Below are 27,375 nucleotides of genomic sequence, written 5' to 3' on the forward strand. Positions count from 1 at the left end.
ATAAAGCTGGGAAATTTTCATTAACTGACCTCTCCTAACTACGATGGTGAGCAAGCCATAACCCTAACAGTCTAATTAAGGTCTGAAACCTTGGTCAAAGTTATCTGTGAACCCAAATCTCCAAATTTTATCATTTTCCGTTTTTTAATTTTTAAAATGTAAAAAATTGACTTTTTTTCTTTTGTATTTTAGGGAAAAAGTCATCTTTAACTTTAGCCCTTTTACTGATCATTCATCTTTAGCTTGCATAACTGTTCCCAAAAACATTAATTTTGACCCGGGGTGCCCAAAGGTTTACATGTCACTGTATATACAGTAATATATTAGGCTACTTTCACACTAGCGTCGGATTCTCCCCGTCGCAGTGCGTCGGGCCGAGATTCCGACACTAGCGTTTGATGCACCGCACAACGGGTGCAGCGGATGCATTTCTCCTGCGCATCCGCTGCCCCATTGTGAGGAGCGGGGAGGTGGGGCGGAGTTCCGTCCGCGCATGTGCGGTCGGAAAAAGCGGTCCGTCGGCAGCAAAAAAAGTTACATTTAACGTTTTTTGCTCCCGGCGGTCCGCCACAACACGGCGCAACCATCGCACGACGGTTGCGACATGTGTCAATACGTCGCAATGTGTCGGTAATGTTACTCTATGGGGCAAAAACGCATCCTGCAAACAACTTTGCAGGATGCGTTTTTTCCCCTAAACGATGCATTGCGACGTATTGCAAGTAGCCTTATATGTCAGGTTTAATTTTCCGACAAAAATGTACAAAGTTGGCTTTTAGGATACAAAAGTAACTGTTCCGGACAGTCTAGATAGTGCTGTGCGAGAACTGAGCGAGTTGGCAGCAAAGACCACAAAACTTCACTTGCAAATGTTTAAGTCAATGTTGGTTAAGAGAACAAGACAGCCTTTCTTTCTGTGGTCTGTTTGCCTTTTTCCTTTGCCAGGAACTGAACGACTGTTAGGTATGCAAAACCGTGAAAGCTTGCCCTGTCCCTCTAAGGGGTTCTCCGCCAGACACAAAATATATAGTGTGTTTTAGCAAACCCCTGCCATTTCCATAGTGGACTTCTAGAAGGCTACAACATGAGCAGCAGTGTGTTCCCAATTCTGTTCCTAATAGGTGCGTGCCCTGTCTCCTAAAATGATCATATTATGAAGTTACCATTAATATAACTGCTATCTAATATCTTGCGGTCATTTTATATTGTTAATGAACTACCGTATATCTCTGTTTACTATATGTCTTTAAGGCTGAGTATCTAATAGCAAAAATTAATGTGCTATAAAATTATTAGTATTTAATTTTCAAACAATTTTTTTTCACATGTGCTTTTAAGATATACGGCAATTTAAAAAAATTTTTTTTAAATGTCTCTTCTGCATGGTAAATGCATAAATTGGCACTGGTATGCCCCGTACGTAACTTTCCTGGCATAAATACAGTAGGAATTAATTCATTTTATAGGGCCTGAATGAAATAAAAAAAAAAAAAAAAAAAAAAATATATATATATATATATATATATATATATATATATATATATATATATATATATATATATTATTGCTAGCTTTAATAAAATGTCCTAATTATGCTTTTATTTCTAAACCTTGCTACTTTCGGGTGTGATGAAGTGTTAGTGCAATACCTATATGGAAGACTGTAAAATAGGAATAACAAAGTTGGCTTTTTTTTTGGCTTATTTTGGAAAATTTGGCAAAAAAAAAATATTCTTTTCTAAATTTTCTATGCATATGATTCAGCTACAGATTACAGTTCATTATCTTAATTGTATTTGTGGTTTTACATTCTTTAACATGCAGCATATCTGTTAATGAATTTTAAAGGCTATGGACAACTTTGACATGAAAAACGATTTTTTTTTCTTCACATAATTGTTACCCTTTTAGTTAATAACATTTCACTGTCACAATTGTCATTCCTTCATTTATTTAGACCCCCTGATATGCAGTTTGCAGTTATATCATATCCAATGAAAAAGAAAAAATAATCTCCAGCATGGATCTTCTAAAAAGTCAATTTATTGGAAACACATTAAAATGCAAACATTTGCAAAAAATAGATGGGGGTCCCAGGTGGTCAACGCCGACGAGTTTCAACCATCAGGTCTTAGTCATGGCATGAAAATGGAACCACATATTAACATTTTATACAACACAGAACACTAAAACAACAAGTGCTTAGATTAAAACTCAGGTGGGCAATCAGAACATTCATTATATTAACCCCCTGTGAACCGCAAAAGAGAAAGACATGTCTATGGAAAAAGTTTCAGATTGTTTTTTCTTGCTGTAGTTTCTCGCCCAGTAAAATAGGTTGAATGTGAGTTCGGTGTGTATTTTGGGTACGCCTGACTAAACTTCTCATTTATCAGCACAGCTCTAATACTGTACTTTTTTCCTCCCTATCTATAGTCTGTAGTTTTTGTTTATTCCCTTTACTATAGTTTCTTTCCTCTCCATAATGCAGAGATCTGTATACCTCCCTGCTGCTATCTCTAACACTGAGAGAAGGGAGCACATAGAGCCAGCAGGAGCGTGAGCTTTGACATATTGGTAACGTTTTTTCAGAGCGCTCTGCTAGATAAGACATAAACAGCAAAATGATAGACAATATGTAATGCAAGCTATTTAGAAAGTTGATTTAATTTTAAAGCAAGTGAACAAAATCAATCTACACTATACTATAATGTATTTCAGATTTGTGTTCAATCCTATCCTTAGTAAATAAGGTCTTCCAAATTGTATCAACATGTATAAGATTTAAAGGGTTTGCACCAAGATGTGAAGTTATCTCCTATCCATTCCTTATTGCGGGGGGATCCAACTGTTGGGACCCCCACCAATTCCAAGAGAGAGGCTCTGAATGGTGCCGATGTCAAACATGCATATCTCCACTCCATTCATTCTCACTGGGAGCTTTGGAGAGGGCTGGGCCTAGTAGTTGAATGCTCACAGTGATCGGGAACTTGAAGAGGTTGTCTGGGAATGGAAAAACTGAATTAACTAGAGAAAATGTCTATGAATCAATTCCTAAGTACTTTTAATTTGCAAATTGCAATTGTTTTTTCTGGAGAGGAACTAATTATTGAATTTAAATGGATGCCACCTTATTATACTGATAGAAAGCTTTCGTAGGATGTTTTTATGGGTGCCTGTGAACATTGGCAGGAGGATGCTCCACCCTCTGCCTTCATATGTAGGAAGATGTGCTCCCAGACGATATTCTGATGTAACACTGGAGATACCAGGGATGGTAAGAAGAGCCTGCTCACACTGCTGTCCACCCTGTCTGATCTAATACTGCAGATACCAGGGGTGCTGAGATAAGAAGAGCCTGCTCACACTCTTGTCCACCCTGTCTATCTGATGTAATACTGGAGATACCAGGAGTGCTGAGATAAGAGGCTGCTCACACTGCTGTCCACCATGTCTATCTGATCTAACATTGGAGATACCAGAGGTGCCGAGATAAGAAAAGGCTGCTCACACTGCTGTCTACCCTGTCTGATCTAATACTGGAGATACCAGAGATGCCGAGATAAGAAAAGGCTGCTTACACTGCTGTCTACCCTGTCTGATCTAATACTGGAGATACCAGAGGTGCCGAGATAAGAAGAGGCTGCTCACACTGCTGTTCACACTGTCTATATGATCTAATACTGGAGATACCAGGAGTGCTGAGATAAGATGAGGCTGCTCACATTGCTGTGCACCCTGTATATCTGATGTAATGCTGGCGATACCAGAGGTACTGAGATAAGAAGAGGCTGCTCACACTGCTGTCCACACTCTCTATCTGATGTAATATCGGAGATATCAGGAGTGCTGAGATAAGAAGAGGCTGCTCACACTGCTGTCCACCATGTCTGATTTAATACTGGAGAAACCAGAGGTGCTGAGATAAGAAGAGGCTGCTCACACTGCTGTCCACACTGGTATATCCAGTATTAGATCATATAGACAGAGGTACTGCGATAAGAAGAGGCTGCTCACACTGCTGTCCACACTGTCTATATGAGGGGTGTCAAACTGCATTCCTCGAGGGCCGCAAACCATGCGTGTTTTCAAGATTTCCTTAGCATTGCACAAGGTGCTGCAATCATTATGTGTGTAGGTGATTAAATTATCACCTGTGCAGTACAAGGAAATCCTGAAAATATGACCTGTTTGCAGCCCTCTAGGAATGCAGTTTGACACCCCGGGTCTATATGATCTAATACTGGAGATACTAGAGGTACTGAGATAAGAAGAGGCTGCTCACACTGCTGTCCACACTGTCTATCTGATGTAATACTGGAGATATCAGGAGTGCTGAGATAAGAAGAGGCCGATCACACTGCTGTCCACCATGTCTGATCTAATACTGTAGATACCAGAGGTGCTGAGATAAGAATAGGCTGCTCACACTGCTGTCCACCTTGTCTATCTGATGTAATACTGGAGATACCAGAGGTGCCGAGATAAGAAGAGGCTGCTCACACTCCTGTCCACCCTGTCTGATCTAATACTGTAGATACCAGGGGTGTCGAGATAAGAAGAGGCTGCTCACACTGCTGTCCACCCTGTCTGATCTAATACTGGAGATACCAGAGGTGCTAAAATAAGAAGAGGCTGCTCACACTGCTGTCCACACTGTCTATACGATCTAATACTGGAGATACCAGGGGTGCTGAGATAAGAAGAGGCTGCTCACACTGCTGTCCACCCTGTCTGATCTAATACTGGAGATACCAGGGGTGCTGAGATAAGAAGAGGCTGCTCACACAACTTTCTACCCTATCTAAGAATGACAATACATGATTTTGGTGCCTTCAGGTCACAACAATGGAGCTTCCTACTGCACATGCTCACAGGCACCTGTCCAAATATTCTAGGACAACTTACTGTCAGTGTAACAAGGTGGAGACGATAATAATTCTATACTTATTTACATCCCCAGAAGAAATTGTTGAGATAGTATAAATAAATTCCTAAATTGTTTTATTTAGACAACACATGTTCTTTATTTTTTTGGTTCCTGGAGAGAACCCCTTTCACATCTGGGCACAAACAAACCCATTAAAGATTGAGTATGTGAAGCGTAGAGAATTCCCTTTTTGGATGTAGCCCCCTCAACAATCAGTTTGTCACAAAACCAGAATGAGGTGATGGCTGTAAAATAGCATTCATACTGTTTTCCCATTATAACCACAGTTTTCTATATTCCCTTTGTGTCTAGTCTCCAGATGGCTACCTGTCAGCATGCAGCTTAAGGCACAGACCCATGTTCTCCAAGGTAATGTCCAGTGAGGGGCACATTATGTGGAATGTACGCGGATAAGAACCACAGAGTTAATGTATTTAGTTTTCTGTAAGAATAAACCCTCTGCGTTTGCAGTAACATTGTCTATGATTTAATGATGGTAATTAAAGTAAACACATTTTGTTTCCAAGCTACCTCAGTACTTTGCGGTGAACTCTTATACTCCAGGGTGCAATAGAAGACCGGCGCTTTGAGGTCAGAGAAATTGGAGAGCGTACCGCAGGATGAGATGGACTTGTAATTCTAGGATTTCCACACCCAAGAAATTACAGTATAAATATCCAGAGCAGCTGCGAGCTGTGTCTTTCTAATGTATTTTATAAGAAGGGTTTGCAGAAATAGGTATAATTATGTATAATTCTTGCGTGTCTCCAGGCTTTTTATAGTTTCCCACATACCCAGGGGTAACATATTGATACAAATTTTTGATTCGCATTAGAGCACATTTCATTGTCCTTCTGGGTATTATCTACTCCATAATTTCACAGCCTGTCGTACATGAACCCCGAGAGCCTGAGCCTTAGCCCAATCGGGTGGAGGTCGCACTTCTTTGCCCAGATCTCAATGTTACAGTACTGATCCTGAGTTACAGCTTGTATTATAATCCAGAGCTGCACTCACAGTTCTGATGGTTTCTACTGGTATCATACAAGTCACAGCACTAACTTCTTAGAGGAACCCCTAGAATATACCATAAGCAGTGGATATTGGCTGAGCATTTTACATCCAAAGGCTACTTCAGCAGGGAATGATGGGAGATGTAAGACCGGAAAGCTGAATTATGAATGCAGCTGTGGAAGAGAATGGGGTATAACCATTTGTGTTGTATTGTGTGTAAGTGAATGACATAATTAGTCTCACAATGCAATTTACAATGATAGTTGTCGTAAAAGCAAGATTGCGCAAATGTGTTGCTGTATATAGTGATGGCAAAAATGAAGGGGTTAATGCATCAAGACTGAAATAGTAGGTGCCGAATTCTTTAAGAAGCACACGTCACCTACTGAATTTAGCCCCTCTTGTAAGTGGCGTGCACCTACATGCGTTGCGCCAGAAATGCTACTCTGGTCAAAGGGGTGAGGATTTTGTAGTTTACTGGCCAAACCTCAGGACACTTTGGTGTAAGCAGTGCCCAGGACACATGTGAGGCTATGTAATAAAATGGCACTTTCTCCATCATTATAGTGCTATAAAGAATGCTGTATGGTTAGTTCCTGGTACGGGTGCTTCTCACAAAATTAGAATATCTTCAAAAAGTTAATTTATTTCAGTTCTTCAATACAGAAAGTGAAACTCACATATTACCATATTTTGCAGACTATAAGACGCACTTTTTCCCAAAAATTTTTTGAGGAAAATGGGGGTGCGTCTAATAGTCAGAATATACTTACAAATACTGTGGCAGCAGCAGGAGTCTGGCGTTTCTGCGGCGGTCCCGGTCCGACGATAACATTCCCTTCCCAGGCTGGTGCGGCAGGTTCGGCGGTCGTGCTCTGTGGTACAGGGGGCTCCGCCAGCATTTTGCAAAAGCCCAGAGGCCCCTGCACATTAACTGCATCGCAGCAATGGATGTGTGGGGGCCTCTGGGCTTTCCCAAAATGCCAGCGGAGCCCCCTGCACCATAGAGCACCACCGCAAAACCTGCCACACCAGCCTGGGATGGGATTTCCCGGAGGCCACCGCACCTGCTGCACCGATTTTGGACCACCGAACACCCCCTGTGACCATGCTCCACCAGCGCTGCCGAGCCCCCCCCGGTAAGCTGAACTTGAACTGTAAGATGGACCCTCATTTGACTTTTTTTTTCTCCCTATTTTCCTTCTGAAAATTTGGGGTGCGTCTTATGATCCGGTGCATCTTATAGTCTGAAAAATATGGTATATAGTGTCTTTACAAACAGAGTGATCTATTTCAAGTGTTTATTTATGTTAATGTTGATGATTATGGCTTACAGCCAATGAAAACCCAAAAGTCATTATCTCAGTAAATTAGAATAATTAACAAAAACACCTGCTAAGGCTTCCTAAGCATTTATAAAGGTCCCTTAGCCTGTTTCAGTAGGCTCCACAATCATGGGGAAGACTGCTGACTTGACAGATGTGCAGAAGGCAGTCACTGTCACACTCAATAAGTAAATTTTGCATTTCATTTGGAAATCAAGGTCCCAGAGTCTTGAGGAGGAGTGGAGAGGCACAAATTCCAAGCTGCTTGAGGTCTACTGTGAAGTTTCCATAATCAGTGATTGTTTGGGGAGCCATGTCATCTGCTGATGTTGGTCCACTGTGTTTTATCAAGGCAAAAGTCAGCACAGCTGTCTACCAGGAAATTACCATTAACATTTGTCAAATGCCAGAATAATGAGAGAGAGAGAATGTTTTAAGGCATTTTTATTACTTACTGCAAAGTCAAAAGTTTACATACATTTCATTTTGGTACCATTGCCCTTAGACTGAATGACTTGGGTCAAAAGTTTGGGAGAAGCTTGGGTCAAACCTTCCACAAGCTTCTAACAATAGTTGATCGGAACTTGTCCTGACAAAACTGGTGTAACTGATCCAGGTTTGAAGGTCGCCTTGCTTGCATTAGCCTTTTCAGCTTTTCCCATAAATTTTCAATAGGATTGACATCAGGGCTTTGTGATGGCCACTCCAAAACATTTACTTTATCTTTAACCCCTTCCCGACCTTTGACGCAGCGTATGCGTCATGAAAACCTGTGCCAATCCGACCTCTGACGCAGCATATGCGTCATGGTCGGATCGCACTCATGGAGGTCGGGTGCAAGGGTTAACTGTAATTTCACCCGACCTGCAGCAGGGGGAGTGGTACTTGCCACTTTACCATTTTGGCAGTATGCTTCAAGTCATTGTCCATTTGGAAGACCCATTTCCACTCAAGCTTTAATTCCTGGTTGATGTATTGAGATGTTGCTTCAGTATTGCCACATGATCTTCTTTTCTCATCATGCCATCTATTTTGTGAAGTGCACAAGTCCCTCCTGCAGCAAAACAACCCCACAACATGATGCTGTCACCCCCGTCTTTCACAGTTAGTATGGTGTTCTTAGTCTTTCAAGCCGTCATTATGCCCAAAAAGTTCAATTTTAGTTGCATCAGACCACAGGAGCTGTCTCCAAAAATGAAGGTCTTTGTTCCAGTGTGCATTTGCAAACATTAATCTGGCTTTGTTTCTTTTGGAGTAAATGGCTTCTTCCTGGCAGAGTGGTCTTTCAGCCCATGTTGATACAGTACTTGTTTGTGGATATTGACACAATCTTACCAGCTTCCGCCATCATTTTCACAAGGTCTTTTGCTTTTGCCCTTGGGTTGAAATGCACATGTCGGACCAAAGCACATTCATCACTGGGACACAGAACCCGTCTCCTTCCTGAGCGGTATGATGGCTGGACATTCCCATCTTGTTTGTACTTGTGTATAATTGTTTGTACAGAAGAACAAGGCACCTTCAGGTATCTTGAAATTGTACCCAAGGATGGGCCAGAATTATTCAAGTCCACAATTCTCTTCCAGATATCTTGGCTGATTTCTTTAGACTTTCCCATGATGCTACACAAAGAAGCAGTGTGTTTCAGGTGTGCATTAATATACTACCCCTGGCAAAAATTATGAAATCGCCGGTTTTGGAGGATGTTCATGCAGTTGTTTAATTTTCTGCAGATCACAGACATGGCACAAAACTAAAGTCATTTCAAATGGCAACTTTCTGGCTTTAAGAAATACTAAAAGAAATCAAGAAGAAAAAATGTGGTAGTCAGTAATGGTTTCTTTTTTTGACCAAGCATAGGGGAAAAATTATGGAATCATGAAAAACAAACAAAAAAACACTCAAAAGCATCACTAGTATTTTGTTGCACCACCTCTGGCTTTTATTACAGCTTGCAGTCTCTGAGGCATGGACTTATAATGAGTGTCAAACAGTACTCTTCATCAATCTGGCTCCAACTTTCTCTGCTTGTTGTTGCCAGATCAGCTTTGCAGGTCGGAGCCTTGTCATCATGGACCATTTTCTTCAACTTCCACCAAAGATTTTCAATTGGATTGAGATCCGGACTATTTGCACGCCATGACATTGACCTTATGTGTCTTTTTTCCAGGAATGTTTGCACAGTTTTTGCTCTATGGCAGGATGCATTATCATCTTGAAAAATGATTTTGTCATCCCCAAACATCCTTTCAATTGATGGGATAAGAAAAGTGTCCAAAATATCAACATAAACTTGTGCATTTATTGAAGATGTAATGACAGCCATCTCCCCAGTGCCTTTACCTGACATGCAGCCCCATATCATCAATGACTGTGGAAATTTGCATGTTCTCTTCAGGCAGTCATCTTTATAAATCTCATTGGAAGGGCACCAAAGAAAAGTTCCAGCATCATCACCTTGCCCAATGCAGATTCCTGATTCATCACTGAATATGACTTTCATTCAGTCATCCACAGTCCACAATTGCTTTTCCTTAGCCCATTGTAACCTTGTTTTTTTCCTGTTTAGGTGTTAATGATGGCTTTTGTTTAACTTTTCTGTATGTAAATCCCATTTCCTGTCGTTGGTTTCTAACAGTTCAGTCACAGATGTTGACTCCAGTTTCCACCTATTCATTCCTCATTTGTTTTGTTGTGCATTTCCTGTTTTGGAGACATATTGCTTTAAGTTTCTGGTCTTGATGCTCTGATGTCTTCCTTGGTCTGCCAGTATGTTTGCCTTTAACAACCTTCCCATGTTGTTTGTATTTGGTCCAGATTTTAGATACAGCTGACTGTGAGCAACCAACATCTTTTGCAACATTGTGTGATGATTTACCCTCTTTTAAGAGTTTGATAATCCTCTCCTTTGTTTCAATTGACATCTCTCATTTTGGAGCCATGATTCATGCCAGTCAACTTGGTGCAACAGCTCTCCAAGGTGTGATCACTCCTTTTTAGATGCAGACTAACGAGCAGATCTAATTTGATGCAGATGTTAGTTTTGGTTATGAAAATTTACAGGGTGATTCCATAATTTTTCCCCTATGTTTGGTTAAAAAAAGTAACCATTACGGACTACCACATTTTTTGTTCTTGAATTCTTTTAGTGTTTCTTAAAGCCAGAAAGTTGCCATTTGAAATGACTTTAGTTTTGTGTCATGCCTGTGATCTGCTTTTTTTCTACAAAATAAAGCAACTGAATAAACATCCTCCAAGGCCGGTGATTGCATAATTTTTGCCAGGGGTTGTACATCCACAGGTGTGTCTCTTAAGGTACCGTCACACTAGACGATATCGCTAGCGATCCGTGACGTTGCAGCGTCCTCGCTAGCGATATCGTCCAGTGTGACAGGCAGCAGCGATCAGGCCCCTGCTGTGCTGTCGCTGGTCGGGGAAGAAAGTCCAGAACTTTATTTGGTCGCTGGACTCCCCGCAGACATCGCTGAATCGGCGTGTGTGACACCGATTCAGCGATGTCTTCACTGGTAACCAGGGTAAACATCGGGTAACTAAGCGCAGGGTCGCGCTTAGTAACCTGATGTTTACCCTGGTTACCATCCTAAAAGTAAAAAAAACAAACACTACATACTTACCTACAGCCGTCTGTCCTCCAGCGCTGTGCTCTGCACTCCTCCTGTACTGGCTGTGAGCGTCGGTCAGCCGGAAAGCAGAGCGGTGACGTCACCGCTCTGCTTTCCGGCCGCTGTGCTCACACAGACAGTACAGGAGGAGTGCAGAGCACAGCGCTGGAGGACAGACGGCTGTAGGTAAGTATGTAGTGTTTGTTTTTTTTACTTTTAGGATGGTAACCAGGGTAAACATCGGGTTACTAAGCGCGGCCCTGCGCTTAGTTACCCGATGTTTACCCTGATTACCGGCATCGTTGGTCGCTGGAGAGCTGTCTGTGTGACAGCTCTCCAGCGACCAAACAGCGACGCTGCAGCGATCCGGATTGTTGTCGGTATCGCTGCAGCGTCGCTTAGTGTGACGGTACCTTAACTCAGATGTTGCCAAAAAAGCTATCTGAAGCTTCCAAACACATGACATAATTGTATGGGCTGTCCAGAATTTTTTAAAGGCATAGTAATCTTAGTATATGCAAACTTTTGACCTTGCAGTTAGTAATAAAAATGCCTTTAACATTCTCTCTATCAGATTAGATAAAGGTCCTATCTCTCCAGAATGAGGGTCCTCCATATACCAGCTCCATCATGTGCAATGCTCTTGCCATTCACATGTACAGGAGTGACGGACACAGTGTGCTGTTAGGAGGAGAATATACCTGTATCCCTCGCATCACCGTATTCACTCCATATCTAGGCACAATTCCTGTGCTTGCCAAGGTGTCCTGGCATATTGGCCTATAACTTGGTGGAAGTGTTTACAATGTTAATGATGACTATTATTTATAGGGTCATGTGTTCAATTTATTAACAGGGAGGTTTCCTCCAAGTATATTCCAAATGATATGACCAGCCTCATTATATCGCCATATTATATATATATATATATATTATATACAGCCCTATTATATATATTACTGTATATTTCTTACAGTAATTTGCACCAAATAAAGCTGTGACCCTTCGTGTGCCAGTTTGCTCATGTGTATGTTTTTTGGGGGTTTTGGCCTTATTTCAAATTTGGCATGAATCGTTCTGTTATTTTTATTTTTTTTTCCCAGGGTCACCAATTCGGCTTATACCGGCTGTTTCAAACAGAGAGGAAGTACTCGCTTCCAAAAATCGTAAAAGAATCATGCCAGACCTGCTGACGGAGCCTTCCGCACCTGACCCGCTGTATGATGCCCTCCTGTACTGCAATACTCCTGGAGTGGCAGAGCGCAGTATGGAAGGTAACGTGATGTTGGGAGTAATGGACTGAGCTCAATGCCCCAGAAATTGTATTTTTAGACACTTTTCATGCCTATTTGCCCAAATCATAAATGAGCTTGGATACCATTTCAGCATGTCCGGAGACGGCCGCTGTGACTTCCCCATGGCGAGAGCAATGATCAGATTATTTTCTTTTCACCAATCCATCTTTATTCCCTTTCACCCGAAATAAAGCAGCCAGAGAACTATTTCAGACTCCTGTTAGAATATCATGCATGTTTGGGTGAGCCACATAGACAGAGCTGGGGACCATAGCTGTCATCCAAATAGTGGCTTATCTGCCATCCTGCAAGAGTGATGCTGCACATTGCAAGATATGGACTGGGAATGTGCCTGCTGGTCACAGGAATAATCATTAAGGTGGTCTTTATCTGTAGCTCTGTTCATAGGAATGTCCATCACTGGTAGAATTATACATAGTAGTTCTGCACTGACTGTTAAAGGGGTATTCCCATCTTCAAGAGCCTATCCCAATATGTAGTAGGTGTAATAATAATAATATTAGCAAATACCTCCAATTAGAAATGTAGTATAGTTTTTCTGATTCGCTATGTCACTTTTCTCATCTGCAGGCATTGCAGGACCTTAGGTATCCATGGTTACGACCACTTATATAGTGACAGCTAGTTGCTAGCGGTCATAACCATGGATACCTAAGGTCCTGCAATGCCTGCAGATGAGGAAAGAGACATAGCGTCTCAAAAAACCATGCTACATTTCTAATTGGAGGTATTTGCTAATATTACTATTATTACACCCACCACCTATTGGGATATGATCTTGGGGATGGGAATACCCATTTAATTTATATACTAAGCGAACTGAAACCCTTACATTTAGCGGAGAGTTCCACAAGATTGGAGTTTTATACTTCAGTCCTAATCCAGGAACCACTGGAGTAATACGGGGCAAATTCATTGAGGGGCATGTGCCTCATCATTCACAGCCTGCCGTACATTTCGACTACAACTTAGGCTACGTTCACATTAGCGTCATGCGACGCTGCGTTGCCGACGCAACGCACGACGGATCGAAAACGCACGCAAAAACGCACCTTTTTTGACGCAAGCGTCGGACGGATGCGTCGTAAAACGCAGCGTTTTTTGTGCGTTTTTGTTGCGTTTTTTCAAAAAACGCAGCGTTTTACGACGCATGCGTTGTCAAACAATGATTATATCTTTACACACAATTTAGTGTCTAGACACTAGATAACACCACCAATGAATAGAAGAGGGTGGGTCTAGTGTCTAGACAATCGATAATGCCACCAATGGGTAGATGAGGGTGGGTATTAATGTAATAGTGGTATATATACCCCGGCATAGATTATTTCCAACCATAGAGCATCAAGATGGATCGTTCCATGGAGAGTGTCTACCTCAATTTTGAGCTGGAATTAGCCCTTGCTATTGCCTATGCTATTGCCTGTCATGAACAGAGGAAAAGAGACAAACTACGGAGAAGGAGTCGTCGGCGTTTTTGGCTACACCCTATAGTGGAAGTCCGAGAGAGTCGTGGAGCCTACCATTGTCTGTTTGGCGAGTTAAATCACAACCAGGAGAAATACTTCGAGTACACCAAGATGTCTCAAAACAGCTTCCGATATCTGCTGCGTCTGGTGGAAGGAAGCATTTCCAGGCAGGACACGCAGCTCCGTAAATCGATTTCCCCCGAGGAACGTCTGCTGGTGACTCTACGGTACGTAATGGAATGTGAAGGATTTATATGTTCTTGCCATTTTTTAAAGTAACGTGTTTTTGTTTTGTGGGGTGGGGGATTGAAATTAAAAATGAAAAATTCTTTCATAACAATGTAATTAATTACATTTATTTCTTTTTCTTCTTGTCAGTTTCCTTGCTACCGGAGAGACCTTGAGATCACTGCATTTCCAGTTTCGTATTGGAGTCTCCACACTGTCTGGTATTATTGCCGACACATGCCGCGCATTGTGGGACAACCTCCGTGAGGAATTTTTACCCATCCCTACAACAGAAATATGGCAGGCCAATGCCCAAAAATTCGAACAAGTGTGTTCTTTCCCTAACTGTATTGGAGCCGTGGATGGGAAGCACATTAGGATTACCAAGCCTTCAAGAAGTGGATCTCTTTTTTTTAATTATAAAAAATACTTTTCCACCGTGCTTATGGCAATTGCAGGTGCGGACTGCAGGTTTCTCGTTGTGGACTTGGAGCGTTTGGCCGTGCAAATGATTCACGGACATTTAAGGAGTCAGACATGGGCCGAAGATTATACGAGAACAATTTTAATTTCCCCCAGCCACGACCTCTTCCCAACACCGAAGGCTCGGCCCTGCCATTTGTTGTGGTTGGGGATGAGGCTTTTCAAATGAGTGGCAACCTACTTAAACCGTACTCCAGTCGGGGGTTGGACCGCACCAAAACTATTTTTAATTATAGACTGTCCAGGGCCAGAAGAACTGTTGAGTGCGCCTTTGGCATCCTGGTCTCCAAATGGCGTATCTTAGGATCCGCCATAAATTTGAAAATTGAGACAGTGGATGAGGTGGTGAAGGCGTATGTGGTTCTCCACAATTTTATTATTGATAAAGAGAGAGTCAACATGGAACTCGATGAACCCATACCAAATCCATTGCCTGATTATCAAGATCATCCTCTGCGGACAACTGTGGAGATTGCTCATATGAGGGACCAATTTGCTGCATACTTTGTTTCTGATGTTGGGCGTGTTTCATGGCAAGATCAAATGGTTTAATTCATCTTGTTATTATGATGTCATGTAAACACTGTGGAGTCCATGTCATTTAACCATCCTATGTTTGGTTATTGTTATGTCCCCTGATTTTCTAATGCGTTGTGTTTTGAAATAAAGTTCTTGTGCCTTTCCGTTTTCACAAAAAAAATCTCCCATATGTTTTTCCATAGTACTAGAATTGTAAAATCCATTTTTAGTGAAAGTAATGTGTGTCCCACAAAATTTATGTGAGCACCAGTACCCAAATGGACTGTGACAAAACAAATAAATTTTTCAGCCGTGTGTACCATAGTTTTGAACGTATAACATGATCGGCTCCCACCTTGTCAATCATTTTTAATCCTGCTGACTATTTTCATATGGAACCTGGCTTGACAAGGAGGGAGACGATCATGTTTGCAAAACTCTACAGAGTTAACACTATTGTACTCAGGATGCTAGAATACGTCCAGAGTCAAATAGTGGCGACACTGTGAACATTGCTTCCACCTCACCTGACCAATATTCTTAAGGTACATTAATAAAACTATTATCCAACGATACCGACCAGTGATACGACTGGACCAAGATCGTTGTTTAGTTGTCGCTGCTGGAGAGCTGTCACACAGACAGCTCTCCAGCGACCAAAAAAGAGCAAGTCCCGTGTAATCTGTGTAATGTTATGAAGCGCATGGCCGCACTCACGATGTTTACCATTGTAAATGTAATGTTAAAAAATACAAAAAAAACATTATATTCCGGTGTGTGACACGTCCATCGCCGTCAGCTTCCCGTACTGTGACAGCCCTAAAGCACAGCACAGCGTTTATTATTAAGTCAACGGTGTGCTCAGCTTTACGGGCGGGAATCACAGTGTCAGTGCGGAAAGATGACGGCGAGGGACGTGGTTGACACCTTTTTATATTTGTGGGGTATTGTTCACTTTTTATTTGAGTGTTTAAAACACTGCGCTACTAACCCAATATTCCCTTGTTTAAAACAAAGACATTGCTGGATCGGTGTCTAACTCGCCGATCCGACAATGACAGCGTGTGATCAGTTACCCCAAAAAATTCCAAATCATTCGCTGACACCAAAAATCTCACAGCAGGTGCTCAATCGTTTTACGATTTCAGAAAAGATAACGTTGGTTACACACAAAAACCAACTTTATCTATACTGAAATCGTGGTGTGATGGTACATTTTAAACTTGACATATTGAGCAATGCTGTTTGTGTTTGTAACATCTGATAGTACACTGAGCGACAGCCCTATAAAACAATGAAAAAAAAAAATTGATAAAATATTGTCAGACATTGCACATCAGGTGTTACAAAGACAAGATTTGTGTATACGGCGCAAGGTGTGATTTGGTGCAAACTTTATTTGAGACAATAAAAACACATTTTTTTTTTTAAAAATAACATTTTTATTTAGGGACACAAAATAAAAAATGGGAAAATGTAATTAGGGGGTATCTACATCTGCTATTAAAGGGGATTGATATCCCCCACTTTTTGGGGGTGTTGAGGAGAACGAGGAGGAGGACGAGGGGGAGGAAGCAGCATACTCTATCACACTAGACGGGATGCCGACATCAATCCAGGCAGTTGATGGTGGCGAGACTGCCAAAGCAGGAGGTGAGGGAGGAGGAGGGACGACCAGTGTCCTTAGCTGGCTACTCCGGCTCCGGGTCGACCCAGGCTGTGTAGATGGTGTACTCCTTGTAGACCCAGGCTGGGTACTGGGTGTACTCCGTGTAGACCCAGCCTGGGTACTTGGTGTGCTCCGGGTCGACCCAGGCTGTGTTCTGGTGGTAGTTTGGGGAGCAGCCATAGCCAAGGTCGTAGTGCTTGTCGTCGATGTCGTCGTCGTCTTCTTCTTTTTCTTCCTCCTCTCTCCCTCTGGGTGTGGGTCGGCCTCCCGTCTGTGTGCCCTTGAAGGCCTGTCATGCTCTGAACTTTGGGGCTCTGTTCTGTGGTGGCGGTGGCCCTCGGCACGCGGAGCTCTGTGGTGGTGCTCTGCAGCAGGAGTCGGAGTCATGGCAGCCAGCGATGGTACTGCGGGCACATTTGTCGCCGACTGCATGACCCGAGCCTGCTGCAGAGCAGTGACATATACATTGTTGCAGCCCTGCATGACCGAAATCTGGAGTTCCGGCGTAAGATGTTCAACCATGCCGTTGTGAATGGCATTAAAAAAAATGTTTGGCCGGCCTCGAGAGATCCGTTTCGATGTTTTCAAGACGCCGTTCGATATTGGACATTTTATCGCACAGCGCCTTGAAACCATTCTGAAATACGGTGCTCAAATGTAAAAATTCGGGCATGACCGCCCTGTCCGAGGCCCGCTGACGCTGTCGGGAAGACCCAAAGGAAGGAGCGACAGAGGCCTCGGCCAGGGGAACATCTGATGGACCGGCTGCCGGTTCGCCAGATTGTATTGGTGCAGACCTGCTCTCGCTGTGGGATGGCTGCGACAGTTCAGATGGCGCTTCACAAAGGACCGCTCCAGAGGGTCGGACAGTCTCGCGGGTGCTGCTGTGTGTTCTGTGAAAACATAAGGAAACCATTAGTATACTAAATATCACATTTCACATGCGTCATTAATAAACTTTACCGCCAGGTATCCATTGCCGCCATTAATATTAACCTATTTTTAATATTGACACTGCATATGCACCATCAATATTAAAAAAAAATTCATTTATTTATTCAAAATAGTCACCCATGGTTGCGGTTTGTAACGCCAGACAATTATGCTTACGTTGGAACTGCCATGACGTCACGGTCATGTGACCGAGACGTCATCACAGGTCCTGCGAGCTGAGCAACCATGGGAACATAACCTGCTTTGCAGTGGAATGTATGCCGTATCTATTATATTTTACTTTTTTGTGTATAAAAAATCTGGGATACACCTGGATAGCCACTATACTACTCCACTATGAAATATTGGCTGGGCATGGCCAATCTACTATCTTTCTGTGTTCTGTATACTTCAGATTTCAGGGAAATTGCTAGTAAAGCTCACCATTGTAGTAATCCCAGAAGGGAGCCGCTGTGTCAAGTGTGAGAAGACCAGAAATGAATAAAAAATTCGAGGTCAACGAGGCGTGAAAAGTAAAAACAAAATACTTTATTCACTTCAATCAGAAGCAGAGGATGAAACATCTGCACAATACAATAAAAACACTATCTACGCGTTTCAGGTCTGATGTTCCCTGTCTCCTGAAACGCGTAGATAGTGTCTATTGTATTGTGCTGATGTTTCATCCTCTGCTTATGATTGAAGAGGATAAAAGTATGCATTTTTTATGTTTCACGCCTCGGTGAACTTGCCTTTTTTTCTTCATTTCTATACTTTGTACTTGCCAAAATAAATGGCTGGGCAATAAGCTACGTGGCTGGAATGTAGTATGTGAATATGCATGTTGTAAAAACTAGGTGTGTGCATAGGTACTATACTTACACTCTGCTTTCAAGGACCGGTCGCAGGAACTGCAGTATACGGTTGTACTTGTACACCGAGGTCCTTGAAGCGGCAGCACCACTACGGGTCTGTCCCTCCTTTTTCAGGCCCCTCCTGAAGCGGTCCTTCATGGAGCGCCATCTGGTCCTCAATTGTTTAACTGTGTATAAAGATAAAAAATAAAAAAGGTTTTAGATAATATATTGAAAACGATTACGCAACCGTGTGCAATCCCAATAGAAGACATCACAGACGGTTGTGTAATCCTGGCATGATGGGTCACAGCAGCATTTTGGAAATACTTACGGAAACTAGCTTTGGCCTTGGGGGAAGCGCTGTCGAAGCCATCCCACAGCGATTGTGCCACCTCTAACCACAGACGCCGCAATATGCCCTGGTCCGCGTGCCGGGGGTCACGGCTGTCCCACAACGGGCCCCGTGCTTCAATGGATGCCACCATCATGTCAATATCCAATGGTTCATCCAGGGCCCGTTGTGAAACCTAGAATAAATGGAAAATATTAATGTTTGCAAGAAAAAAATAATTGTCCCTACCTCCTCCAACACCACCTACCACAAACACCACCACCCCCTCCCACCACCCCCCATACCCGCAAAAACAAAAAAACTACAGAAAAAAAATGAATAGGTTTGAAAGAAAAACTTACTCTCCGTCCTGCAACCACAGCTTGGCCCCGTGGTCCCTGCTCCCTCTGTTCCTCCTGGTCCTCCTCCTCACTTGAAGAAGCCTGCAAAATAGTTTACCAAAAAGTTGAGTGACCCATCTACAAATGACAGCGAATATAGTAAGCAATAGTAGATCATGTACTCACCGGACTCCTCAGCGGTGGGGTGTTGCTTGAATCGCTGCCGCTGGCCATGACTAATGCAATTCTGAAATAAAGAACAAAATAACATTGATCCTATGCTCCTATGCACAATCCAGCAATATATAAAAAAAAAAAAAAAAAAAAAAAATTATTCATTTAAACCACAAAGAACATTGCACTGCAACTGAACTAACGCTGAGCAAACAACACGGCCACATTGATTAAATTAAAGAAACAAAGGCTGAGACAACCCAATGCCAGAGTACAAAAGCCTAAAGATAAGAAAACTAATCTACAACAGACCCTATGTAGTAATCCCAAAAGAGTTTTTTTTTTTTTTAAAAAGTACAGTATGCATGGAGCAACACAAAAAACACAATAGATTTTTGAAAGGAAAAAATTAACAACCCCCAAAAATTAAGGGCAGAAACATTAATAAAACACACCATATACTTTACAATAAAACCAACAGGGCCGGAGGCAATAAAAGGCCATACAACGCCATACATCACAACCAGAAACATACAACAATGTCTTTACACAACCACAGTGCTGAACATAATACACAACTTGCAATAAAAAATTAATAAATGTAATAACAGGGCTCAGAATCATTCTATACTACCATAATTTAAAAAATAAAACCGACAGGGCCGGAGACTATTAAACGCCATCATATAACGCAAGAATAAAACATCACAACTGAATACAAAAAACACCACCAAACCAAAAAATGGAAAAGAAAAATCTATCCTGGAAAGAACAATAATCAAGGCCGCAGACAATGAAACGCCATCCTATACCACGCCATACATCACAACCAGACTAAAAATACCACAATATCTTTAACCACAGTGCAGAATATAATACACAACTTGCAAAAATAATTTAAAAAAACATGTAGAAAATGCAGAGAATCATTCTATACTTACATCTCTGGACAGCGGATGAAAAGACAGTATTGTAGTAGTGTGTCTAGTCTGTTGTGTAGCCTGCAGCAGAAGTGACAAACAATCCAACATTTTCTTTATATATGGGGGATGTTTTTCTCACTGTTTGCACTGTCTAGACACTGTCTAGACACTTTTTTGTTTCATTTTATCTAACGACGCATGCGTCGCACAACGCACGCACGACGCACACCCGCGACGCAAGTGCGTTGTCAATAGGTTTCAATGGGAAATTGAACGCATTGACGACGCACGAGCGACGCAAGTGCGACGCGTGCGTTTTTTGGACGCTAGAAAAATGCAACATGGTAGCGTCTCCGACGCCACCCAGGTGCAGTGAAACGACGCATGCGTCGTGCGTTTTACCGAAAACGCACAACAACGCAACGCATGCGTCCCCAATGATAAAGATAGGGGCGCATGACGCATGCGTTGTCGTGCGTCGACGACGCAGCGTCGTTTGACGCTAATGTGAACGTAGCCTTATGGCATCTTTGTGGAGCTAATTACAGTGAATCTCTTGGGTCTTATTTAGACCATAGCCCTCTGCTAAGATCTGCCCACCTAAAAAAAAAAAAAAAAAAAAAAAAAAGTTGGTGGAACGAAAGTAAAAATGCCATATTTGCATAATATCATGCAACTACGTGTTGGAGATTATGTGAGACTTTTGAACCCCAATGTTATAATAATAAAGAGCTTGATGAGCTGCACCCAGAGCTTAACCTTACTAACTGTAACTACTGTTACTTGTTAGACTGAAATGATATCTTTCATGTTGTCCTGTATTTCACCTCTCCAGGCCACGCACCTCCTAACTTCAGATTGTTGTCCGTCCAAGTGATGATCCGTCATGGAGATCGGTATCCGCTGTATGCCATTCCGAAGACCAAGAGACCTGACATTGACTGTGTCCTGGAGCCCGACCGGTATCGTGCATGTTCTTAAAACTTGTAGTGCTTGTCTTTATCTTCGGCTATATCCTATATGACGTAAATTTAGCATTTCCATAGCATATAATGTACTATAGAGGAAGCATCATCCCAGAAGGCAGAAGGTCTACGTAACACAAAGGCGTTCGCTATCTCACGGCACCCGGCGGTCAGACGCACATTCTCTGTGTGGCTTATGGTTCTACTTACATTGTTTTGTAGGAAGCCATCTCATCCAAACCTGGAAGATTTTATCAACCACATGACCAAAGGCTCCGAAGCCCAGATGGACGGCACATTAAGCAGCCTGCCGCGTATTCCCAGCCATTCACTGTGTGAGATGGGAGAATTGACCCAAAAAGGTGCATTGTCTTCTCTGTATTTTGTGACATTCACAAATGCAGAACGTGGAACATAAATAAGAAAATGAATAAATGTAATGTCACTACACTTTGCCGCCATGTGTAAGTAGCTGCTTCAGAGAGGAAGAAAAGAGTCTCTGGTGCCAGCCATTAGGAGTAACAATCCGAAATGTCAGCATCGACCCTTTAAAGGGTTCTCCTGTTTAGCACTGATAGGGGTCACGTGGCAAGTCCCCTTAAAGGGATGATGTTGACTTGTATGACATCTAGAGTTCCTGTTCTGCTCTGAAGAGGCTATTTGCATATATAAAGATCTTGACCGCTACTAATTTATTAAACTGAAGCTATAATGGTAGAAGATTTAGAAGAGAAATACGCCATAAAAGTGCCGTATTGTGCCTGCCGGGGTGAGGGAGGCAACATAAATATATTCAGCAAAACACTAATGGTTCCAATGTTTTCCGCTATCACTAATATTTTACTTTCTATAGCAGGTGTTGCACAGTATTTACAGAATTGACAAATGTTAGCACACCCCGGCACTTTGACTGACCGCTGGCTCTACACTGATGCATGGCAGTGGTGGCTGTCCTTCAACGTTCCACCGCTCCCAGTGTTCAGTGTTGACTGTAGCCTCGCTGACACCCGGCAAGGTTGGAATCCGCCGGCTCCTGGCTGTCCCCCTTCTAGTACATTGACGGGGCACCTACATAACGCTATTGACCAGCAGATTAACCTTATACATGCAGGTTAATAGCGTTACATGACCTGACAGGTTCCCTTAAAGATTCTTGTTTTTTACCTAGCATTGATGAAATGATTAAATATTTGTCTATTGTTTTCCAATCAATTAGGAAGATGGATGGTAAATTCTACAGTTCAAGGTTTCTCCTCCCAGCCGCCAATGTACGCGGCCCCCCGTGTATTGAGTGTCTGTATTATACCTAATGATGATTCGAATACTAAATCATTTTGTTCAAGTTACTGGTATCCACAACCAGCTTTCAATATGGAGCACCACCATACATGAGTGGTCCGCCAACCGTGTACGGTCATAATTGAATGGTTTGGACCAACACTGCTGCGGTAATACAAGATAGGTGTTTTGTTTTCTTCTTTTTCTTCTTATTAACGTAAAGGGGTAGTCCTAGCACAGTCTGTAGTAGGTATAATAATAATAATTATAGCAAATACTTCCTATTAGAAATGTAGTATAGTACTTCTAATTCGCTTACCATGTGCAGGCATTGCAGTAACTTTGGTATCAATGGTTACGACCACTAAGGCTACGTTCACACTAGCGTTCGGCTAGTGTGCGTCGCGCTAGCGTCGGGCGACGCAGCGGCGACGCACGCGTCATGCGCCCCTATGTTTAACATGGGGGACGCATGCGTTTTTGCTTGTTGCGTTTTCCGACACGTGCGTCTTTTTTGACGCTAGCGTCGGACCAAGAAAACGCAACAAGTTGCATTTTTCTTGCGTCCGATTTTCGTCAAAAAACGACGCACGCGTCGAAAAACGCAGCGTTTTTGTGTGCGTTTGCACGCGTTTTTCAGTGCGTTGTGCGTCGCGTCGCCGACGCAGCGGCGCACAATGCTAGTGTGAACGTAGCCTAACCGCTAACTGTCACTATTTGAGTGGTCGTAACCATGGATACCTAAGTTACTGCAATGCCTGCACATGGTAAGCAACATAGTGAATCAGGAGAACCATACATTTCTAATTGGAGGTATTTGTAATTATTATTGCACCTACTACATATTCTGAATGGATCCCGGAGATGGGAATACCCTTTTAAGTCATAATGCAGCATTTTGTAAGGGAAATTCACATTAAAAGTGTTATTTTGTGCCTGGCTGAGGAGGTGACATAATTCATATATTCAGCAGTGAGTTGAATTTTCAGCTTTCCCTAATATTTTCCTTTCTATGACAGGTGTTGTGCAGCATTTACTGAATGGACAAATTCTAAGGGAAATTTACTTGAAAAAACATAAGCTTCTATCAAATGACTGGACGGCAAAGCAGCTTTACATTGAATCCACTGGAAAAAGCAGGACGCTGCAGAGCGGGCTAGCCTTCCTCTACAGCTTCCTGCCTGGCTTTGACTGGAAGAAGATCAGCATTAGACACCAGTGGAGCAGCATCTTCTGCTCCAGTCAGTGTGACTGTCCTATGAGGAACCACTACCTGGAAGAAGAGCAGCGGCGCCAGTATGGCTATAGGATCAAAAATGCCCAGCTGGAAAAGACCTATATTAACATGGCCAAAGTGGTTGGGGTGCCCACTAGGCTATTACGAGCCTCCAATCCCATTGACTCATTGCTGTGCCATTTTTGCCACAATGTTACATTCCCGTGCACCAAGAATGGCTGTATAGACATGGAGCACTTTAAGGTTATTAAGGCACATCAGATAGAAGATGAGCGGGAGAGACATGAGAAGAAGCTGTACTATAAGTATGCACTGTTAGCCGTTTACCCTCTGATAAACCAGACGGTCGGCCGAATGCAACGGATCTCCGAAGGCAAAAAGGCCGAAGTGTTCGCCTTGTACTCCGCCCATGACGTGACTCTCTCGCCCGTCCTCAGCGCCATCGGTCTCACAGAGGCTCGGTTCCCTCGATTTGCCGCGCGTTTAGCATTCGAACTGTGGCAGAACACTGACAAACAGAAGGAACACTACGTCCGAATACTCTACAATGGGGAGGATGTCACTTTCCAGACGACTTTCTGTAGAGAACACGAGAAGCGCTCCAATCGGCCTTTGTGTTCACTGTCAAAATTTGTCAACTTTGTGAAAAAAGAAATGTTCTTGGCCCTGAACAGCACCAGTTATTATGACGCGTGTCATTCAAGGTTGTTCTAGAGTGGAATTCATGACCAGACACCTAATAATTCATTGTCCCGTCCACGACATCTTGGTTTAGTAACTGTGCAAAGTCAACATGAAGCTCCAGCACGGTGTATGGTGACAGAATGACCTGCGCACTGTGTCTGCCATGCAGATTTGTGCCACAGTCCCACTAACACTGATTGCCGATAAGGTGACCAGCCTTCTATGGAAGACATAAGGGAAATTATTGCGTTACGTTAACTGCAATTTAAAAAAAATTCTGAACCTTCCACTTCCGATGTGACCACAATGTACCCTAATAACCTAGAATTCCTTGAATAACTTTCTCAGGAGTTCAAGAAGAAAAGTTACAGATAGTATTAATTATCAATGTTTGACATCTATCATGTATGTGTTTTTTCTTATGAATGACTAAGATGTGAAATCTGCTTTAAAGGGAAGCGATCATGAGAAAATGACCTATTGTTTAAGTCAGGTTTTTATGAAAAATTAGTATTCCCATCTCCAAGGTCTTATCCCAATATGTAGTAGATGTAATAATAATATTATTACCAAATATATCCAATTAAAAATGTAGTATAGTTTTTCTGATTTGCTATGTCTCTTTCCTCATGTGCAGGCATTGCAGCACCTTAGGTATCCATGGTTACGACTTTAGCAACTAGCTGTCACTATATCAGTGGTTGTAACCATGGATACCTAAGGTTCTGTAATGCCTGCACATGAGGAAAGAAACATAGCGAATCAGAGAAACTATCCTACATTTCAAATTGGAGATTTTTGCTAATATTATTACACATGCTACATATTGGGATAGGATCTTAGAGATGGGAATACCCCTATGTAAATGTATTTTAAAACAAAAAAGAAAAAATTTTAGTAATGTATTTTTTTTTTCTACTTTTCATTTCATGATCTTTATTTTAAAAAATTGAAGTCTTGCAATCATCACACTTGCCACTATTTTAGACTGATACTTTCTGTTCTTTCAGGAATTTCACATGTACATTAACCCCTTTCTGCCATCGGATGGAATAGTACGTCCGATGGCAGAACCCCCGCTTTGATGCACGCTTCGGCGGTGAACCCACATCAAAGCCGGGACATGTCAGCTGTTTTGAACAGCTGACATGTGCCCGCAATAGGAACTGGCGGAATCGCGATCCACCCGCACCTATTAAAGGGAATCTATCACCTAATTTTGGCCCTATAAACTGCGGCCACCGCCATTAGGGGCTTATCTCCATCATTTTGTAATGCTGTAGATAAGCCCCCGATGTGTCCTGAAAGATGAGAAAAACAAGTTAGATTATACTCACCTGGGGGGCGGTCAGGTCCGATGGGTGTCGCGGTCCGGTCTGGCGCCTCCCATCTTCATGCGATGTCGTCCTCTTCCTTGCTCTTGTTGCGGCCCCTGCGCAGGCGTACTGATTTGCCCTCTTGAGGGCAGTGTAAAGTGCTGCAGTGCGCAGGCGCCGTGCAGTACTTTGCTCAAGAGGGCAGAGAATTATGCCTGCGCAGGAGCCGCAACAGAAGCAAAGAAGAGGACGTCATCGCATGAAGATGGGAGGCGCCAGACGCGGACCGCTCCCGTGTGAGTGTAATCTAACCTGTTTTTCTTATCTTTCAGGTTACATTACAGAATGCTGTAGATAAGCCCCTGATGGTGGTGGCCGCAATTTATAGGGCCCAAATTAGGTGACAGATTCCCTTTAACTAGTTAAATGCTGCTGTCAAACTTGACAGCGGCATTTAACAAGCGCTTCTGGCCATCCGGCTGGAAATACGCACATCGGTGACCCCATCACGTGATTGGGGGTCATTGGTGCATCGGCATAACAACCAGAGGTCTCCTGCATACCTCTATGGTTGTTGATGCTGGATTGCTATGAGTGCCACCCTGTGGTCGGCGCTCATAGCAATGCTGCAATTCTACTACATAGAGGCGATCTGAGCATCGCCTCTATATAGCAGAGGCAATCGAGTTGTGCCAGCTTCTAGCCTCCCATGGATGCTATTGAAGCATGGCAAAAGTAAAAAAAAAAAAAAAAATACAAAAAAATATAAACGTTTAAATCACCCCCTTTCGCCCCATTTAAAACAAAACAAAAATCCAGCCTACACATATTTGGTATCGCCGCGTTCAGAATCGCCCGATCTATCAATAAAAGAGGATTCACCTAATCGCTAAATGGCATAGTAAGAAAAAAAGTAAAAACGCCAGAATTATGTGTTTTTTGGTCGCTGTGACATTGCAATAAAATGCAATAACGGGCGACCAAAAGAACGTATCGGCACCAAAGTAGTATCTTAAAACGTTAGGTCGGCACGCAAAAAATAAGCCCTCACCCCACCCGAGATCACAAAAAATGAAGACTCTACGGGTAACAGAAAATTGCTCATTTTTTTTTTCTTTTAAAGCAAAGTTTGGAATTATTAACTAAGTGGTGAAAAACAAAGAACCTAGACATGTTTGGTGTCTATAAACTCGTACTGACCTGGAGAATCATAGTGGCAGGTCAGTTTTAGCATTCAATGAACCTAGCAAAAAAGCCAAACAAAAAAACAAGTGTGGGATTGCACTTATTTTGCAATTTCACCGCACTTGGAATTTTTTTCCCATTTTCTAGTACCCGACATGGTAAAACCAATGGTGTTGTTCAAAAGTACAATTTGTCCTGCAAAAAATAAGCCCTCACATGGCCATATTGACGGAAAAATAAAAAAAGTTATGGCTCTGGAAAAAAGGGGAGCGAAAAACGAAAATGCAAAACCGAAAAAAAGCGCCAGGGGTTAAGGGCTTTAGATGGACTATGATCCAATTTTTTGCATTTTGAGCTTCTAATGAGCATGTACAAAGGACAGGGGAGCAGGGTCGTCTGGGACACCTCCCATTGTAATTGGTAGAGCCTATGTTATAAGCTGTGTATAGAGGCGCCAATGATGATGAGATTTCTGCAAACTTCTGAAAGCGGTTCCTGAAAAAACAAAGTGTGAGTCTAAAATAACTCGTGTGAAAACTGAAAGTTCTCTAATTTAATTCAGATTCTGATATTTA

General features: G+C 42.5%; 1 protein-coding gene across 2 annotated transcripts in view; it reads left to right on the top strand.

Annotated features, from left to right (window-relative positions):
* Window positions 1-25,520, top strand: part of PXYLP1 (2-phosphoxylose phosphatase 1) — a 113,263-nt gene extending 87,743 nt beyond the window's left edge. For both annotated transcript variants that reach the window (XM_069727635.1, XM_069727636.1), the window contains exons 3-7: window positions 5,243-5,299; window positions 11,996-12,166; window positions 20,971-21,097; window positions 21,323-21,462; window positions 23,398-25,520. In XM_069727635.1, the coding sequence (XP_069583736.1) occupies window positions 5,243-5,299; window positions 11,996-12,166; window positions 20,971-21,097; window positions 21,323-21,462; window positions 23,398-24,329 (1,427 nt within the window). In that variant the 3' untranslated portion in view covers window positions 24,330-25,520. The remainder of the gene's footprint in view (window positions 1-5,242; window positions 5,300-11,995; window positions 12,167-20,970; window positions 21,098-21,322; window positions 21,463-23,397) is intronic.
* Window positions 25,521-27,375: the final 1,855 nt, after the last annotated feature.

This window comes from Ranitomeya imitator, chromosome 5 (genome assembly GCF_032444005.1).
Source record: "Ranitomeya imitator isolate aRanImi1 chromosome 5, aRanImi1.pri, whole genome shotgun sequence".
Lineage (NCBI taxonomy): Eukaryota > Metazoa > Chordata > Amphibia > Anura > Dendrobatidae > Ranitomeya > Ranitomeya imitator.